Source organism: Mustela erminea, chromosome 16 (genome assembly GCF_009829155.1).
Source record: "Mustela erminea isolate mMusErm1 chromosome 16, mMusErm1.Pri, whole genome shotgun sequence".
Taxonomy (NCBI): domain Eukaryota; kingdom Metazoa; phylum Chordata; class Mammalia; order Carnivora; family Mustelidae; genus Mustela; species Mustela erminea.
The window spans coordinates 81,901,718-81,921,431 of NC_045629.1; the positions used below are offsets into that span (position 1 = coordinate 81,901,718).

The 19,714-nt window shown below is 54.6% G+C and overlaps 1 protein-coding gene across 7 annotated transcripts in view; it reads right to left on the reverse strand.

Annotated features, from left to right (window-relative positions):
* TRAPPC9 (trafficking protein particle complex 9) overlaps positions 1–19,714 on the reverse strand; it is a 500,764-nt gene that overhangs the window by 327,849 nt on the left and 153,201 nt on the right. For 6 of the 7 annotated variants that reach the window (XM_032316499.1, XM_032316500.1, XM_032316503.1 and 3 more), the window contains one exon: positions 13,452–13,576. In XM_032316499.1, coding sequence (XP_032172390.1) covers positions 13,452–13,576 — 125 coding nt within the window. Of the gene's footprint in view, positions 1–11,486; positions 12,083–12,315; positions 12,326–13,451; positions 13,577–19,714 lie in introns of those variants that run through there. The other variant, XM_032316504.1, reaches the window with a different exon arrangement.

Sequence of the window (19,714 nt, forward strand, 5' to 3'; positions counted from 1 at the left end):
CGGGTACCTCCGCCACTGTGTTTCCTACCACTCAACTGCTAGCTGACAGATGTTGTATTCTTCCGGAAAACACCACTGCAGTGAGCCCCTCACTTGTTCGATACCCTCTGTGTCTGCTGCTGCTTCTGAACAGCTCAGACGCCCTGGGAGAGCCCCGATTTCACACGTCGGATCTCATTGTCATTTATACCTTCCAGCAGACGACAGGCCCTGACGCTGAACGTGAAAACACAGTCATACTTTAGCGGAGTCATTCTGACGCAGGTGACACATCACGTCGGACTCCCCCTCGGGGGGAAGGATGGCAGCAGGGACTAGGCGCAGGGAGAGGACGAGGACCCAGCCGGGGAGGACAGCAGCGTGCAGTTAGAGATCAAGCTGTGTCCCCAGCAGCGCTCTGAGCCTCTGCGAGGGACAGCATGTGCCCGACAAACATGACGGAACACAGTCAGAGCCTCGGTGGAGCAGGAGGGCCCGGAGGACGGAACACGGAAGCTTTCAGCACTGCGGGCAGGACTCTGGAGTCAGACAGCCTGGGTTTGTACCCCAACAAGACCACTGACAGCCGCACTGTTAGGAAGGGTACGTGCTAAGCCTCGTTCCACGGAGAGAGAGCCGGGGGTCCCACGCCGCTGGCCACTCAAGAACAGCACACTGGAGGCGAAGCTTCGCCCACACTCCTCGGCTGCGGCCGTCTTCTGCAGCTGCGCGACAAGTTACCACGACCTTCACAGCTAATAGCTCCCTGGGGAAAGGCAGCCTGAACAAGCCTCAGAGGGTCCTTCCGCCGCCGCTCTTCCCAAGTGTCTGCAAACGGCAGGGAGCTGGTGGTCACTGCTCCCAGCGCACATCACAACACGGACAGGTCTTGGCTCTCAAACCCCTGAGCTGTTTTCCAGACAAACCACAAAACCACATCTCTGTGACCTTTCCAAATCCAAGCTCTCCCCTGGGGACAGGAGAGCTGGTGTCCTGGGCTGTGCAGCTGAGAGAGATGCGGGGCGTCTACAGCCCCTCCCCACCCGCGCCAGACCCAGGGCTCAGTCACCAGGGTGTCCTCCCACACAGCTGTGCGTGGGAAAACAGAATTACTGAGAGCGCTGAGGCAGGCGTGTGCATGAGGTCTCGGGTGTGCATGAGCCGGGCTGCTGCTCAGCTGCAGAGGGAGAGTGACGCTGTGCATTCCCCCATGTCGGGGGCTGTCTCGATGGCCCACATCAGCGCTTAACTCTCGGCAACCCCTCGAGACCAGTAGGAGTGGCCACCCGTGCCAGAGAGGAGACAGAGGCACAGAGAGCTTAAGTAACCCGCCTACGGGGGCACAGCTGTAAGTTATGACACCGAAGTCCGTCCTCCTGAGCACTGCTTCTCCGTAGACCACCGAGATCTGTAATGCTGGTAAGTAAGACAACTGTATTCGGTAGGACTTTGTACGTTCCCTCGGGTCACCGCAGTCTCAAAACTGCCCTTGGGGGAACTAAAGATACCGCTACCCACCAGGGGTGCAGGTCGCTCAGCCGGTGACGCATCTGAACCTTGATTTCAGCTCAGGTCATGACCTCAGCGTCATGAGATCAAGCCCTGCCTCGGGCTCCACGTGCAGCACAGAATCCGCTCGAGACACTTCCTCCTTCCCTTGGCTCCTCTACCAACTCACCCTTTCTAAATAAACAACTAAATAAAATCCTTTAAAATTTTTTTTAGAAACCCTCATTTCTCACCATTTGAAGAAGTCTGTACACAATTCCTTCACAGGAAATTAACGACTAAAAAGAAAACAGGAACCTCTTGTTTGTCCCCATAGGCCCGCCCCGCAGTGGAGCTACCAGCGCTACTGTACAGGAGAAGGTCACATGATCAAAGCAGAGACATAATAGGAAAAACATTTCATAAAATCATAATGACATTAAGTCAGGCGAGGATGATAAACTGATTCTAAAACCACCAGATGCGTGACTGACACATCGTATCACTGCTCGAGGAGCGACAATACTCTCTAGCAGCAAGAGGAGGAACGGGTGGGCTCAGACCACCGTCACCCACTCCAGGTCTCAAACTCAACCTCACTGAGGTCCTGAAAGTCAGTTATGGGGTGTCTCTGATGTGAGACAATCTGAAGTAGCCAGGCCACCCACGGAGCCGTCTAGCCAGAAAGGTTTCCACTGCATCCACTAGGCCTTTACTCACAACCAGCAGTTTTCAGGAAATCGGGAGAGAGAGATTGAGTAATGCTGTGGGGCAGCAAGTAGACAAGTCCGGGAGGTGGGACGAATGGCCTGGTCATTTCAACAAGCATTTAAAAGAAAAAAGAAAGTGCTGGATTAAGACAACAAGTGACATCACACAACACAGACCAGATACTGTGAGTGATCCCGGAATATGTTCTGGTTCTGACTAGTTATTTAAAACAGAACTTGGAGACCAAATGGGACAAATTTTAATATCTCCTGCATATTGGAGGCAATGAACACTTACGGAAATATAAAGTGGAATGGTACTGATGGAACAAAGTTATAAAACACCGTGCCCCAGTTCTGATCCCAGGAACAAACATGCCAGGTGCTCACGTACACGTGCTCATGAGAACACGCCCAAACACCTGTGCGTGCATCGTCATGAAAACACACCCCACATACCCACACGCAAACGTGAGAACAGCCCAGGGTATGCACTCTGGTTTCCCACTGGAGATTCCCAGGGCCCTTCATTTGCACTGGTCTTAACTGCATGACCGAGTTACCTTCTGCTGGCACCGTTTCTGTAATGACAAAAAAGTCTATCTGGCCCATTTCAGTGTACCCATGCTGCACCGATGTCCCGGTGTTGGTCAGTGAGATCGGGGCGGCAGCAGCGCTAACCACTTTCGCCTCCGTGAGGGCCTATCAAAAATGACAACGGTCACTTGGGGCTTCGTGTGATTAAACTAAGTTCTCTCGCAGAAGGAGATTAAGGAAAAAAATCAGTGTTTGGGGGAAGGGGAGTGCGAGGTGGACGACAGGCGAGGCCAGCTGAGAAAGACAAAGGACCGCAGCCTCCGCTGAGGCAGTGGGTGTGCGTGGCCGTGGGAGAGCACGCCGGGCCGCGAGCCACCGGTGCGGGGGCATCTGTGGGACACTGCCTGGCTGGCCGGGGTCTGGCAGGGACGGAAGCATCATGTGGGAGGCCAGGAATGGAAAGAAACACGAGAAGACCTCTACCCCACCTCTATCAAAGGAGGAGAGAGAAGAGGCACCTGGGGTAAGGTGCGGTGCCCACTCGTGCTCCGTCTGGTGACACGGTGGAAGCGGGAGGAGCCGGTGAAGACTCAAGCTCATCAGCAGAGTCTCAGATAAGCCCCCAGAAAGTCGTCATCCATATGCGGAGAATTTAAGCCAGATGCTAAGGGCTTAGGAGAAGCGCGTGATCAAACCTAATGGAAAGAGCTTGTTGGAGAAATTCCAAATCAACTATGGAGGAAAGGAAAAGGTGTACCAGCACTTGCACTCGACGCAGAAGTGATCGCACTGAGCAGCAATCGTGAAGCGTGTCACGATGACCAATGCCAAAATTTCATGGACTAGAAAATTCTTTGCATCACCAGGGCTTAAACAAGGTATCACCCGTATTCAGAAGACACAAAGACTATCAGAAACAACGGGAAGTTACTGGATAACCACAAGTGCCCAAAGGAAGTAGCTTCTATCACACAATCCATGAAGTCACAGCCTGAAGGCCACAGTCGATGCGAGAAAACAAACCCCAAACTACACCAGTTACAAAGATCAGAAACACACATTGCTAAGAGCATCTATAAAAAGAAGGTTATGTCAATCTCATTAATACAGAATACCATTTAAGTGCTGTGATCCAGAGGCGATTGTAAGATTAAGAACTTAAATTCTAAGACTGTCACTTCATGGCCTATTTGGAAATCAGAGTTTAAAGCCCTGAGGGCACAACGTGGCCTAACTTAAACCTCAGGGCAAACAGGGCTGATGCAGGGACAGAACACGGCTGAGTAAGAGGAATCTGTGCAGGCGCCCTGACCCACCTGGTGCACGGCCCTCCCAGCAGAAAGCTCTGGCCAGTCACCGTCAGAACGTGACTCCTGCTACCCACTCCTCCTAGGTCCCACACCCCAGGCCCAACCTCACAACCAACCAGGCTTGGGACTTCCCCTCGCCCTCTCAACACTGATGCGTGTCACTGAGTAGCGCAGACAGGACCCAGACGCAGCGCCCGAGATGCAAGCCCCTTTCTCCACGCTCCCCACTTCTCCCAACGGCCCCCCGCCTTCTCACCATTTCAGGGCAGCTTGTGTCAGTTCCTTCTTCAGCCTTCCGTCTCTTCTGAGGCTCACGGGACTGGAGGGTAAGAAAAGCTACTACTCCGAGCTGCTGTCTCTACATCCTAGAGCAGGACAGCCTGCCCACACCCAGGTCTGCGCACTCAGATTCCGTCCCGAGCTTCAGGTTCCAGCCCCAAGTTCCCGCCTTGCTTCTCCCTGGGCAGCTTTTCAAATAACCAGCAGGAGCCGAGCACCTGAAGAGTTAGTGACCTCGGTCCCGACCACCATACAAGGGACAGGGGCTCAGACCCCACTGTCTCCTGAACGGCTGGGACCAGGGCCAGAGGCTGCCCTTCTGGGTCTGACTAACCATCTTCAGGGGAAATGGCTTGTATTCCAAAGAGCAACCCACTTCAGGACAACAAACTGTCCCTGGCGCAGACGACGGAAATGTCTCCGACAGCACCCACGGCTACACTGCGGAAAGGCCCTTGCTGACGGCCCTACCAGAACTGGCAGGCAGTGCTCAGTCCATGGCCACTGTCACTTTCCAGAGAGCAATGTCCATAACGTGACATGTCTGTTTGCTGTCTGTCCCCTTCCCTCATAAGGGAAGCTCCAGGAGTTCATCCCGTGTACATGCGTGCACACACATGTAGTGTACATGCACACACACGTGCGTGTACATGCACGCGTGCGCGCGCACACACACACACACACACACACACACACGCACCCTCTGCCATCCAGAGCTAGGAATGTAACAGTCATCTAGTGAACAGGGTGGAGAAACAGTTATGGGGGTTCAGGTGAACTGTGTCACCACAGCAGGCAGAAGTCCCACAGGTGTTACGGAACCTCAAGAACATTCTTCCGACTTCTCCTTGACCTGTTTCAGAATTCCACAAGCGGGACTCTTCCCCTTCTCTTACTGCAGACTTTCTTACGAAGTTTTAAAGAAGTTGAGCAGATTAAAGGATTCCTTAAAGCTTTTATGCTTCACTTCGTAGAATGAAATTCCTTCTGACTATTACTGGGACAGATTAGGAATACTTTGGGACTGAACTGGATTGGCCATTTTGTAAGCTTTATCTCCGCAGGCTAACAGCAGACGCTTTCCTCCTCACAGCAGCCCAGGAGGAAGTCTGATTATCCACACTTTACAGACTGAAATGGAAGGTCAGATAGGCAAAAGGCTTATACTCCCGGCTCTATAAATAGGGCTTAAATCAATAGAGAATGTTTTGTGCCTCACAGTAAGTTCAGAGATTTAGAAATTATACAGGGAGGCAGCACGATATTGTAGAAATAGCCCAAGCTTTGGATTCAACTCAACAGGCTTTGCATTTCAACTTCTGTGTAACCGCTTGCCCCTGGGCTCATTACTTAATCTCCCAGAGCTGTTCGGGCGTTTCCACATGCACACTGGCGAGGCTGGGAGCAGGAGGGAAGTCATCCGTGAGTCCCGCTTCGAGTGCTCCCTCCCCGGCTCCACATCCCGAGACGGTCCGGCCAGCACACTCCACATCCTTGAGCAAGTACCTGACCATGAACCAGTAGCCTGACACGCTTTCTCCACCCACATGAAGGGAACCTACTGCCCCCAGCCCCCAAAAGCCTCATGGAACATTTTCTCACAGGTAACTCTGACCAAGAAAACACGTTCTTCACATTCACATAGTCAAGTTAAAAAAAAAACAACACTAAGTTTCTTAAGCAGGTTCCTCCAATCAATCCATTTATAAACATAATTACCGGAATGTAAGAGCACATAAGAACTTCATGAACATCTACAGTTCTTCATTATAAAAGCTAACACAATAGGAAACATTCAACATGCTGTAAGATTTCACCCGAACGGGCTGCGATTCTGAAGAATCCCAGAGTTAAACCTCACAATGATGGAGAAGAAATGAATTTTACAGGCCTGCTTTGCCACATGACGAAAATCTCGTCAGAGGAAACAGAATTCCCGTGGAGAGGGCACAGCTGGACGGCAGCCCGGACGACCTGGGTCAAGAGAAATCTGCGAAAGGCTGAGCACGGTGCCAGGCCCCGGGGAGACGCCGCAGCCAGGAGGAGCTTCCAGCTACAGGAACTGGGGACCTAAGCAAGAGCCATCATGGAGGCGGGGACAGGAGGCAGCACTGGCTCTGCTTGTTGAAGGCTGCACAGACAAGTCAACAGCAGAGCGTAGCCCAAGAGGGGACGGGAACATGCCCGGCATCAAGGGCACGGAGAGGGAACCTCCAATCCAAGGGGACAGCCAGCGCCAGCGAGGACCAGTGCGAGCGGGCACGGCTCTGGAGCCCAGGCAGGTGCGCGGCTGCCGGCGGGGAATGACCCTCATAGGCCGTCCGAAGCACAGCGGGAGGTGAAGGGGGTCCGTAAGCGTGTGATCGGGGTCCGTAAGCGTGTGACCAGGGGTCCGTAAGCGTGTGATCGGGGTCCGTAAGCGTGTGACCAGGGGTCCGTAAGCGTGTGATCGGGGTCCGTAAGCGTGTGATCGGGGGTCCGTAAGCGTGTGATCGGCTGAGGAAGGGCCCTTCTAGCTCCAGTTTGCTGAGAGTTTTGTCAGGAAGGGACGTGGGACCTTGTCAGATGCTGCCTCGCTGGTAAGATGCTCCCACGGTTTCCTCTTTTTGGGTTGTTGGCATCAAGAACTGCATTTGTGAGCTCTCTGCCGTCAAACCAACTTCACCGTCCTCAGCTAAACCTAGTCCTCGGAATTTCACCTGTGGTGGAATCCAGTATGCCAACATGGTACCCAGAACCGTGCTCAGGGGTCCTGTCGCTCTTCTCCACTCTGTCGGCCTTTGCTAACGGGGCAGTGCGGCCCTCACAGAGGGGTCAGCAGTACTTCCACTTCCAAGAAGTGGTTCAAATAAGAGTTCAAGTGAAACTCCTATTAATCCTCCTTTAATGTCCGGTGAGATGCAGGAGCGAAGCCACCTGGGCCCGGATATGCTCTATGGTGAAGGTCTTAACCAAAAAGTCTACTTCCGTAATGGACACAGAAACAGCCACCGAGCACAGCCCTGTCCGTAAGCTCCGCAGTGTCGGGCCTTCCAAATCTGTGGTCCAGCGTTCATCTCGGCGTTCAGATTCACAGGCATCACGTGCTCGCAACTCTGCCCCTCCCCCTTCTCTCTGGAGTCTGCAGTGACCTCACCTCTCCTGCTGCCCTCGGGCCTTCCTCTCCCATCCAGCTCGCTGCAAGTCGCTAAATTTCATTCACTTTTCTCAATGAACAAGCTTTTGGCTTTTGTTTCTGATTTCATTGCTCTGTGTTCTGATCTTTATTTCCTTGTTTATGGCAGATTTGATTCCCATTTTTCCTATTTTCTTAAATTTGAAGTGGGGGTCCTAACTTGAGTTAGGTCTCCTAACTTGAGACCACCCTCCCCTCTGGCACAGGCCTCCAGTACGACACGCGCCCCAGAAAACGGCTCTGGCGGCAGCCCACAGACACGGCGCGGTGCTCTCATGTTCACTTGTGTCAAATACTCTCTATTTTTATTTTTTCTCCCCTCTTTGGCCCATGGGTTCATCAGAAATGTGTCATTTTGTTTCCAAACTTTGAAAAATCCACCAAGATTTGGTTGTCGGGCTCCAAGTTCATTACTGTCAGAGAATATACTTCTGCAAACTGAGAACCCTTTGAAATTGACTGAGATTCATTTTGTGGTCCTCTTTGTCAGTCCCACGTCCCCGGGGAAACAGAACCAAAAGACGAAAAATAAAACCACTCCGAGTGAGAGCAGCCACAGATCACGCTGGCCGTGGGCCACCAGGACGTCGAGGCCCCGGGCCCAGGGAACCAGGGGTCTGGACGTGCAACTGTCTAAGTGCCGCGCGGACAGCCTCCACCAGCTCCCCGGGCTCACCTCCATGCCAGAGTAGCCTCTGTGGAGCCGGGGACACCTACCAGCAGCCAACCTCCTCCGACTCAGCACACCTCTTGTCTAGGAAGTGCCTTGCCCCAAACCGTGCATTAGTTCACTCCACAACTACTTCTAGAATGCTTGCTGTGTGCCAGGCGCTCTCATAGGCCTGCGGACCAGACAGCAGCGGGAGGAAAGCCCTCGCTCCGGCAGGGCTGACGTGTTGGTGGGATCCCACGGAGCACGAAAGCAGCAGGAGAGCAAGTACGTGTCCAACCCAGCTGGGCCAAGTCCCTGCATAGGCTCCGGGACGAGGCGGCGGCCTGCAGCCCGTGCACAGGGCGGAGCAGGGAAGCCAGGAGGTAGGGCCAAGCCTGGCAAGGCTACGCGACAGAGCACTGGCCCGTGTGTAGGCGGCGGGGGGGGGGGGTCGGCTGGGGGGCTCGGCTGCTCCCTAACCAGAAGGCCCTGGCCAAGGTTTCGGCACACCTTCCACCACTGGCCCGTGTGTAGGAGGCGGGGGGGGGGGGGGGTCGGCTGGGGGGCTTGGCTGCTCCCTAACCAGAAGGCCCTGGCCAAGGCTTCGGCACACCTTCCACCACTGGCCCATGTGTAGGAGGCGGGGGGGTGGTCGGCTGGGGGGCTCGGCTGCTCCCTAACCAGAAGGCCCTGGCCAAGGCTTCGGCACACCTTCCACCACTGGCCCATGTGTAGGAGGCGGGGGGGTGGTCGGCTGGGGGGCTCGGCTGCTCCCTAACCAGAAGGCCCTGGCCAAGGCTTCGGCCCACCTTCCAGTGCCCGGCTCAGACAGCCCCGGTGTACGTCTCCTCCCCACCGAGGCGCCCGGCAGTCCTTCGACGGCCCTTCACGACCCGCCGAGCGGGAGAACAGACTGTTCTCCCCAAACTGCAGGTCAGGAAAGCAAGGCCTGGGTGCTGTGAGTGGGTGACTAGGGTAGGGGATGGGCTGTGCGGGGTGTCAGGGCCGCGGACAGAACAGAGGAAGTGAGGGTGCCTGAGCACCAGCTCCAGCTCAACCGCGAGCTTGCGGGGAAAGCAGACTGCACCACACCCGGCTCCCAGCGGGGGGGCCCCTGGTGGAAGCGGCCGCGAGCGTGGCTGTGGCTTAGGTCTGTTCTCGGGGATTCTTAAAGACAAGATGTTGTCGACCAGAAGGGCCACGCACCAGCCTGTTCCCAGGAGCCAGATATGCACAGAGCCCAAAAGCAGGCCCGCTCGCCCACCTTCTCGCATGTTCCCGCAGGCCCTCAGCGGGCACGGGGCGCGAACGGAGCAGTGCTGTCACTGGGGGGACGGGCACGTTGCCAGGAAGAGTGGCCGTGCCTGTCTGCTCGCTCCAGGGCTCAGCCAGCTCCCGCATTTTCCGTCTAGTCTAGCCCTGAGGCCGAAGCTGGACGCTCCTGACAGGCAAGGCTATGGGGACCCGGACCCACACACGCAGCATCGGCCCACTTGGGTGGGAAGCCTCCAACTCACTTCCCCAGCCCACAACAGGCCGGCCCGGGTTCTGACGCCTCAGAAGGGCTTTGGTGGAGCCTTGGGCCGCCCCAGGCTTCTGCCACCCCGTGTGCACACAGGCCCTGACTCGGGGGTCAGCGCCAGCCTCACCAGCCCTGGGGAAGCCGGGCTGAGCAGAGTAACTGCCCACAACTTGCTCCAGTCCGTGACCCCGGGCCCCGCTGCTCCCTTTGAAACAGCAGGACTCAGTCAAATCTTACTTTTCTTTTAATACAAGAATAAAGTCTGTTTGTTATTACTTCTTGATTTGGTCCAGCCTTTCCCCCTGCCAAGCTCTTACATTAAGCCTCCCAAAAACCCTACAGATGAAGGTTGCTCCATTTTACAGATGGGGAATTTGAGGGTTAAGAGCGGCCATAGTAGAGCCTGGCTTGTAGGAATATTACTTCTAATCTGAAGCCATTTCACACACCTCTTGTCTCAACCCTAGAAATCGTTCACGTGGGTCTGTGGCAGTTGGCCGAAAACCAGTCACCAGCACAGACAGACACGGTCAGCGCTGGTGTAACGGGGAAGCAACGTTTCTGGGAAACCTCAAGAACCACATGGCATCATCTCCCACGTCTGGAAGGGCTCCCTGAACGACTGGTTTCCACGGCTACACCATTCTTCTGCGATAACTTTATAGGTTTAGCACGTTTCCAATCAGGTCACGTTATTCCTGCTTCTGGGAGCAGAACCGGGGAACAAGCCCAGAAAGAGCCAAAAAGCCCCGGCAACGGCACCCACAGCAACCCTCCCGCGCCGCTCCCTCCGAGTACGACCGAACCACAGAAGACTCGCCTCCACAGCCAGGAAACACTGCCCTGTCCTGCAGGTTCCCAGCACCAGCAGGCCTTCGAAGACAGAGCTGCTCCCGCGTGCCCGTGTCAAGGGTCTGTCACCTCAGTGCCCTCCTCGGACTCCACACACTGGAGCCCGTCCTACTCAGTAGAAGCAACATGGGTCCAGACCCTTCATCCACCACCTGCTAACTCTATGACCTCGGGCGAGTGATATAAGCTCCGTAAACCTGTTTCCCTACCTACCAGCTAGAAGGCTGTTTGCCCAGACGGCACACACGTGGGGCTGTTCAGTACCCAGCACCACTCCTGGCCTGCAGAACACACTGCCCAAACTCCGGTTTTCTTGATAAGAAACTAGTTGAGGAGGGTCCCCAGGCCCACTGAGGAAAGTGGACAGAAGTTTCCATGTGGATGACGGGTAATGGAACGTGCCGAGACCGAACACCAGAGCTGGCCGGACGCACAAACTGGGATACCCAAGATACACGAAGAACTTCCGTAACTCCACACCCCCAAATACACAGTCCAATGTAGGAGACATGAACAGACATTCCTCCAAAGACAGTATCCAAACGGTCAACAGACACATGAAAAGATGCTCAAAATCACTCATGATCAGAGAAAGGTGAATCATGAGTGATTCTGAGCATGAGACACCATCTCACGCCAGTCGGGATGGCGACAATCAGCAACACAAGGAACGAGAGGTGCTGGCGAGGCTGCGGAGAAAGGGGAGCCCTCGTGCACTGTTGTGGGAACGCAGGCTGGTGCAGCCGCTCTGGAAAACAGTGTGGAGGGTCCTCAAAAAGTTAAAAATAGAGCCACCCTACAACCCAGCAACTTGCACTGGGTATTTACCCCAAAACTACAAAAACACGAATTCAGAGGGAGACACACCGCCGGATGCCCACTGCAGCAGCGGCCGCAGCCGCGGAGCCGTGGAAGCAGCTGCGCGTCCCTCAGAAGACGGGCGGATAAAGAAGATGCGGTGCGTGTACGTACACACACACACGTGCACACGCACACGCACACACAGAGGAGTATGACTCACCATAGAACGAAATCGTGCATCCGCAACTGCGTGGACGGAGCTAGAGAGTGTAGCGCTGAGGGAAGTAGGTCAGAAAAAGAAACACCTTGTGATTTCACTCACGTGTGGAATTTAAGAAACAAAAGAGCAAAGGAAAAAAAGAGGCAAACCAAGAAACAGACTCTTGGGCACAGAGAACATGCTGGTAGTCAGCAGACGGCGGTGGGGCGGGGGCCGAGAGCGCGCTTGTCGGGAGGGGCACAGGCGGTTCCCGAGCAGCAGAGCGCGCACTGTGCCCCTGAAAGTCAGGCGATGCCGTGTGTCAAGCACACCGGAAGGACAGCTCCACAAAGAGGCGCTGACGCTGTTCACAGTCCGGCCGTGGGCCCACGGAACGACGGCGTCACAGTGCAACGGGGAGCGGCTAGCTGGGGGACAAACTGCGTCACATAACCCGAGAGTCAGAGCCCCCTCCTCAGAGGAGACCACATAGAAGGACACGTCGTATGCGCGTGCCTGACACATGGGGTGTCCCCAGCAGATGGCGACGCCACCGCAGGGAGTGCATTTCAGGACAGCTACGCTCACCTGCGTCCAAGAAATACGACGCACGCAGCCTACAACGCTCACCAAGAAAACACGAGTGACACCCCAGCCCCCACCACCCAGTGACTGTGAGTAACGACCTCCCGGATTTCAAAGTTCTGCCTCCAGCCCCAGGACTGCCCCGTGGGGAAAGCCACAGGGAGGCGGAGCGGAACGGCAGAGGGAAGCTGGAGTGCGGAGGGGCCTGGGCGGGCGCAGCGCTGACCGTCCAGGGTCAGCTGTCAGGAGGCTACGGGGACGGCACACCTAGGGCCCAGGAGGACACCAGCGTCCCTCCACTCCGCGCCTAAAACCTGGGGCTTTGCAGCTGCACACTGGAGTGCTGCTTCCGCCTCCCCGGCCTCCTTCCTCCAGAGGGACGCGTCTTCCCACATCCCAGTCCCGTCGGCTCACAGGGGAGCCCGGACACCAGCCGTCAAGTGACAGTGACCACTCCTGCTGCGAACAGCTCCCAGCTACAGCCGCCTCCTCTCCCCTGCAAGGCCCTCAGGGGACAAGACTCTCCCCTGAAACCCACCTCCTCGTCACTGCCGTCCACGGACAGGACCTCAGTCAAGGAAAAGCAGCTGGTTTCCCTCCCGCCCCGACCTTCACGCAGCATCCGGGCTCCACCGTTCCTGCACCAGACTCCCAACCAGCGTGGCCGAGCTCTCCTGACGGGTCCCACCAGTCAAGGCTCCCCCTACATGTTGGCCGGGCCTGAACACGTGTTTACTTGACAAGCCATCCCAGGGACCTTGCCGCCCACACCGCCACCGAAGCTGTGAAGACCTCTGGGCCTCTCGCCACGCCCTGTCCCCAGGCAGCGGCAGGCAAGCAGAGCTTCCCGGAAGCTGAAGTTGCCCCCAGAGCTTCAAGTCCGGTTCAGATCTCGCCCAGGGCTGGAAACAGCAGCCCCTACAGCCCCAGAAGCCCGAGGCGTCTCCGCACGGATGCCGTACCCTCATTTGTCTTCCTCAGGGCTGAGAAAACAGTGAGTGGAAGGAGCTCCGAAAGGCTTAAGTTTATGGGATGAAAACCTGAACGGAGAATGATTAGACCATCAACACATTTCTCAGGGAACAGGGAAAAGGTAGGAAATTTTCCACTCTCATCTTTCACTCCTTGACTCAGCCCCCAAACCCCCGGTATTTCAAGACTAGAGAGCTGGCAACACACAAGCTTCAGTGTAACTGCTTCCAGAACATTCCACAGAACGGAAAATACTGAGAAAACCGCTCTCCACAAACACGATTCTGGTATCAAACACATCTCCTTTCTTTTCCGGAAAACACCCAGCACTTTGCCTCCGAAGTCATGGCAGGAACCAAGGACACCACGCCACCAAGCGGACAGACTCACCTTCACGTGGCTCGAGTCCCCCGGCTTGCTGCCTTCGGGCGGGTTCACGGACTTGCTCTCCACTCGAGGCCTAACGACCTGTCGGAAGGGACTGCAGAGCGGAAAGCCACTCACGCTGATTCCATCTAAAAAGAGTCAAATTTGAAGATGTTAGCACAGGTATAGCAGAGGGGATTTTAAAATCTGCATTCCTGAACTTGCATTCCGGCATTGGTTTTGAACAAAAGGAGAGCAGACAATTGCACATCCGGATCTGTAAATAGTTTGGTCCCAAAAAAGACAGAAACAATGACCAACACAGTCTAATGAGCACCCCGGACATCCAGACCATGGTCCTGAGTGAGCATTCGCTCTTTTAGCGAGAAGAAACCAGGGGACCTGAGGGTGCCAAGTCAGCGGCCGGAAACAGACGGAGGAGCTTGGAACGTCTCCTTACACCGAGGGGCAAGGAAACCAAGACCGTGGGGTTGGCGTCAAAAGCTGCCGCACCCGACTCGAGAGGCTCCCACTGGCTGAGGAGGGGACAGGTCGGGCCTGAAGAGTGATGGTAACGAACTGATCGACATTCTTCAAGCAGGTTTAAATCCACAGCCAACAGATCCAGTATAAACCCCTTTAATCCGTGGGTTCATAGCAACGTCTTTGAGAAGTAAAGTAAGCGGCTCCCGGTGGAGGACAGGAACCTGCTCCTTCTCCTGGAGACTGGTAAATAAAAGAATCAAGCATTTAAACCGCATTTCGTATGTGAACTGCACAGCTCGCTAACTAGATAAGGCAGCACACATCTTCATAAAGGGATTCGAAGGAAACCCCAGCCCAGGGTTTTCAACCTCACGCTGCGGAGACGCGGGGCTGGTCATTCCTTGTTTGGGGGGCCGTGCTGTGCACGAGGAGGGTTAACAGCGCCTCTGCTCGAGCCCCAGGATGCCAGGGGCAACCTCCCCCAGGCTGTAATCGCCACGAACTGCCAAGTGTCCTGGAAGGGTCATGGCAAACTGGCCTGGCCGAAAACACGGACCTCGCAGCGAGCACGAGCAGAGCAGATCTAACATCACAGGAGAGAAAGAGCCGGACGCTCTCGGTCTCCTGACACAAACAAGACCGCCCCCGGCCGAGCCAGGAGGACCGAAGATGAGCCGGGTCAAGCTGCTGGGTGTAACTGCCCATGTTGAGCGGGGGACAGAAGACCAGGCTAAGCCCCACCCACAAGTGTGCAAGCCATGAGGCCCACGCTGCGGAAAGCTCCTTGGGTCAGAAGTCCTAGATTCTTCAACAGACAACTTACAAGGAAAGAATGGGGACACGTGCACGTTAAGAGAAACTTAAATTTCAATGGGCACAAATGGGCACAAATGAACTGTTCTACCTAGTGACTCCTAAACACCAGGACAGTGTTCTCTTTGGGGGTAAAGATGGGCACAGGCTCCAGCTCTGATTCAGGCGACGGGTTGCAGAGGGCTCCCTTATAACAACTCAAACTGTGTGTTTGCTTCATTTCGTTTTCAAAATCACTTTAACTGGGCGTCTGGGAGGCTCCGTTGAGTGTCTGCCTTCAGCCCAGGTCAGGATCCTGGAGTCCCGGGATCGAGTCCCGCGTCAGGGTCCCTGCTCAGCGGGGATCTGCTTCTCCCTCTGACCTTCCCCTCTCATGCTCACTGTCTCTCATTCTTACTCGCTCAAATAAATAAAGAAAATCTTGTTTTAAAAATAAATCACTCTAACTTTTTACTTCCTATTTTAACTCCAAGATAGTTACCATACAATGTCACTGCTCCCAGGGCACAGTATGGGGGTCAGCACTCCTCTATGTTCCTCGGGGCCCAAGCTACGTGGACCCTGGACCCCCTTCACCTAGTTCACCCATTCCCCCACCCACCTCCAGAATCTGTTTCCAATTTCAGTAAAAAGGTTTAAAAACACAATTCTTTTTTTTTTTTTTCCCCCAAAAAGATTTTAACTGATTTTTAAAATAAGGAACAATGTCAGGCTTCACATTCAAGTGCATCTGACCTTCTGGAACACTGTTCCATTTCCAAACAAGTCTTTAAATGAACAGGTCTGAGGTGTCTACTAGAGAAATGAGTTCCCAATTAGTTTAAAAAAAAAAAAAAATCTGAATTGGTGAGTTATTTAACAATAGTTTTATTACCTTGTGTCCTGCCAAAATAAACCCCTTGCCAACCTCTATACTGCTCTGTGTTTCTTTATCTTTGTGTGTTTCCCCTTCTCTTCCCCCAACAACCATCTTTGTGATGTCCCAGATTGTCAGTGCAGCTGCTGCCTCTTCCGCAGGGCACCCCCAGTCACTGCGGCTGAAAGCGAGAACTCTTGCTCGGCGCCTAACACCTCGTCTACCCTACAGCCCATGCTCACCACATGGAGCCCTCTATCCAAGAGGACAGGCGGCATGGCGGGGCCATGGGTGGACATCAGATGGGCCAGGAGTTTCTATACCATCTGGCCAAGTAATCTTTACGAAGTTACTTAGCCTCTCTAAGCTTTCAATTCCTCATCCCTAAAATGGGAATGACCAGAACACATAAGCAGCACGATGACCTCGGAGAATGAGCTCCTACATAGGAAGTGCTTGTCCCGATGCCTGGGCCCTGGCACCTGCTCAACCGACACAGCTCTCAGTACAGGAGCACCTCACGTGCAGGTCTAGCACTCCCTACCAGAGTATCAACCAGGAGCACCTCACGCGCAGGTCTTGCACTCCCTACCAGAGTATCAACCAGGAGCACCTCACGCGCAGGTCTAGCACTCCCTACCGGAGTATCAACCAGGAGCACCTCACGCGCAGGTCTTGCACTCCCTACCGGAGTATCAACCAGGAGCACCTCACGCGCAGTTCTCGCACTCCCTACCGGAGTATCAACCAGGAGCACCTCACGCGCAGGTCTAGCACTCCCTACCGGAGTATCAACCAGGAGCACCTCACGCGCAGGTCTAGCACTCCCTACCGGAGTATCAACCAGGAGCACCTCACGCGCAGTTCTCGCACTCCCTACCGGAGTATCAACCAGGAGCACCTCACGCGCAGGTCTCGCACTCCCTACCGGAGTATCAACCAGGAGCACCTCACACGCAGGTCTCGCACTCCCTACCGGAGTATCAACCAGGAGCACCTCACGCGCAGGTCTCGCACTCCCTACCAGAGTATCAACCAGGAGCACCTCACACGCAGGTCTTGCACTCCCTACCGGAGTATCAACCAGGAGCACCTCACACGCAGGTCTTGCACTCCCTACCGGAGTATCAGCTCCTTTAAGACAGAATTCTCCTCTCGCTACTATATCCCCCACTGTGGCTCCCACAGGCTCCAGCAAGTCATAAACTCTCAGCAAATACTAAGGCAATGAGGTAACAAATCAGAGAGCCCAATATGACATTCGGTTTACATACCACGTTTGCCAAAAACTCGATCACGCCAAAGTCACACGCGACCACCAACCCCTGGTTCATTGAAACCCTGTCATGCAAAGTCCCTGCCCATAGCGGTTACAGCGGAGGGAGCTTCCCCTCCCCACTGTCCACTCCCCCAGCACCATGGGTACCCTCTAGAAAAGCTCCCCACCACACTGCTTGCAGGCTTGCAGGTCTGCAGGGGGCTGGCATTATGACCACAGACACCACAAAGCTAAAAACCACCCTTGCCAGCAACCTGTGCTAGACACTAGGTCAGATAGGGCCTGTGAGTGGACACAGTGCTCAAGGCCACGGTCACTCAGCCCCTGGGTCAGCCTCTGCCAGGCAAAGGCCAGGTGCCCAGAAGTGTCACTCTGACTCGCACGTTTACACACTGCCTGGGACACGGCATACCCTACTCTTCCCTAGCGAAAGCTCCCGTTGTCAGCAAATTATACAAATGCCACAGGCTCCCAAAGGACACGAGTTATTTTTTGCCTTGGAAATACCAGTCCTTGTTCACACTAACACAATGCTAATGTCTTCATTCCTGCAAGTGTCCGGAGCCCTGGCCTGCAAGGGGAGGGTGTCGTAAAGCCAAGATCTCCGCTCCTCCTTGTAGCTTCCCCACTGAATTGGTTCTGACTGGATCAGGGGTAGCTCTAATCCAGGCGCAGCCAGAAATGGGAACATCCCACCAGTCATAGCTGATCCAGACAGAAGCCACCAGAAGGGTCCCACACAATCTTTGAGATTTCTTCTACGAATTCTAGGGGCAGAAGTTGCGGGTGGGAGGCATCTTCCTTTGAATGATACGCTATGAGGACATAGGTAAGGGGCCTTCATGGGGCCACCTTCCCACCACGTTGAGAGAATCTGAGCACCTCACACAACCTTTTGAACCTCTATTTTCTTGGCTCAAAACTGGGAACCACTTCAAGGGAATCCAGGAAAATACAAATCTGCAATGTCTTCGGGCTGGGCGGATCTAGGATGTACACGTAGCCCCAAAAAGGCTAAAATCACATCTGAAATTTGTCTCCTTTTTGGATACAGACCTCAAAACTTCCAAGAAACCTCAAAAACCTATCATCTTCAAGCTCAGAAGAAGATGACAAAAGTCCCTCTACAACTTCTTTATAGACTATCCTGCCCCCCAACCAACCAAGAATGAAAAAGGTAACGGGTAAATATGAGTGGAGACAGACGGGAGCCTCCGGAAGGTCGGAAGACAAGCCCTCAGCCCAGACGAGGATGGGCCGAGAGGAGAAGCCACAAGGTGGAAGGCTGGAGCCGAGCAAGCCTGGTGCGCCGTGAGCAGATCCCGTCCCGCGCCTGCGGACGAGCGGCTCCCCGGCTGGGCTGGGCTGGCCTGCGGACGAGCGGCTCTCCGGCTGGGCTGGGCTGCAGGAGAGGAAATGTTGCTCCATCACTCGTGCGACTTCTCTGCCAACCCAGGCCATCACAAATAGAACAGGGAACAGATTGTATGACACTTAATGGGAGACAAGACCAAAAAAGTTACAAACAGATGAGGGCAGCCTGGTGGGAGGACCCGAGTGGAGCGGATTTCTCGCAGTGTTTAGGAGTGGGACGAGCCTGCGAGGTCACGCCGAGCGAGTCGAGCTGGAGGAGCAGCGCAGTTTCTGTTTCTAGTGAGCGATTTTTCGATTAAGAGCATCTCTGTGGGCAATTCAGAAATACAATTTTGTATGCTAAAGTAACAGGCTCCTGAATGCAGCTGTGTCACAACCACGGTGACAACTTGAGAGGTTGACAGCTCAGAGCAGGACCGTACAGCAGAAGGAAAGGCAGTCACAACAGACAGCTGCAGGAGTGGCTGCGGAGGGGCGGGGGGGTCCAGCGGCAGTGTTTACGTGTGCTGGGCACGGCCCTGGGCCCCAGCACACGCCATCAAACAATCCCCCACTCCCTGTCCGGAGCATGGTTTTTCTCGACTCTGGAGACGAAGCTGAAGCAGCTGAGTCACTCGGTAACACCGCACAGCTCACTGGAAGTGGACGCAGGACTGTCGCATCAGGGACTCCCCAGCAGCAAAACTTCAACAACACCTTTCCACCCCCACATGAGCGTCTGTAACCCGTCACCAGCCAGGCTGCTGTGTGGCCCACCATGGACCATCCCCTAAGGCACGTAGCCCTAAACTCACCGCAAGGAGCCTCACGACAGCTTAGTGTCCCTCTCCACGGGTGGACCTACTCAAGCCACACGCTCGTTTACGCACACTCTCAAAAGAACCCGGTGTTCGAGGCCAGCATAAATTCTCCCATGACGAGTTACATGAATTGGAATGAGAGGTAACTAGAACAGAATACATTTTCAAAAGCAAAAAGAGACAATGATCTTCTAGTAGGGGTCTGTCAGTATGCTATTCCAGGTAGAATATATTTTGAAGATGCATTTTCATTTATTCTTAAAATCCATTGGTGCCAAAGGGAAAAAAAAACAAGCCCATCTGGTATCTCGTTATCATAAAAAATCCTGAATAAAACCGAATGAGTAGAAGCATTTGGCTCAGAAATTAGCCAATACTCGTCTTCCATCTCCACAGGGAAAGCAGGGGGTTCATTCACTCAGAAACTCTAGGACAGGCTTAAGAAAGAAAATTCATGCGGTAACAGGGGCCTCCATCTCCCGTCCAGACAACGCAGTCCTTGCTCCCACAGCAGCCCTGCTTTGTCTCGTCTCCCTCTGGGGGAGGCCCCACGCCAGGCCTGGGCCTTCGAGGACCCAAATGGCTTGTGCGCGGATGGCGAGCAACTCCCCACTGAGGTCACCCTTGTTTTCCTAGGTCCACGGACGCAAGCTCCTCGGCAGAAACTACGCTCTGCGCT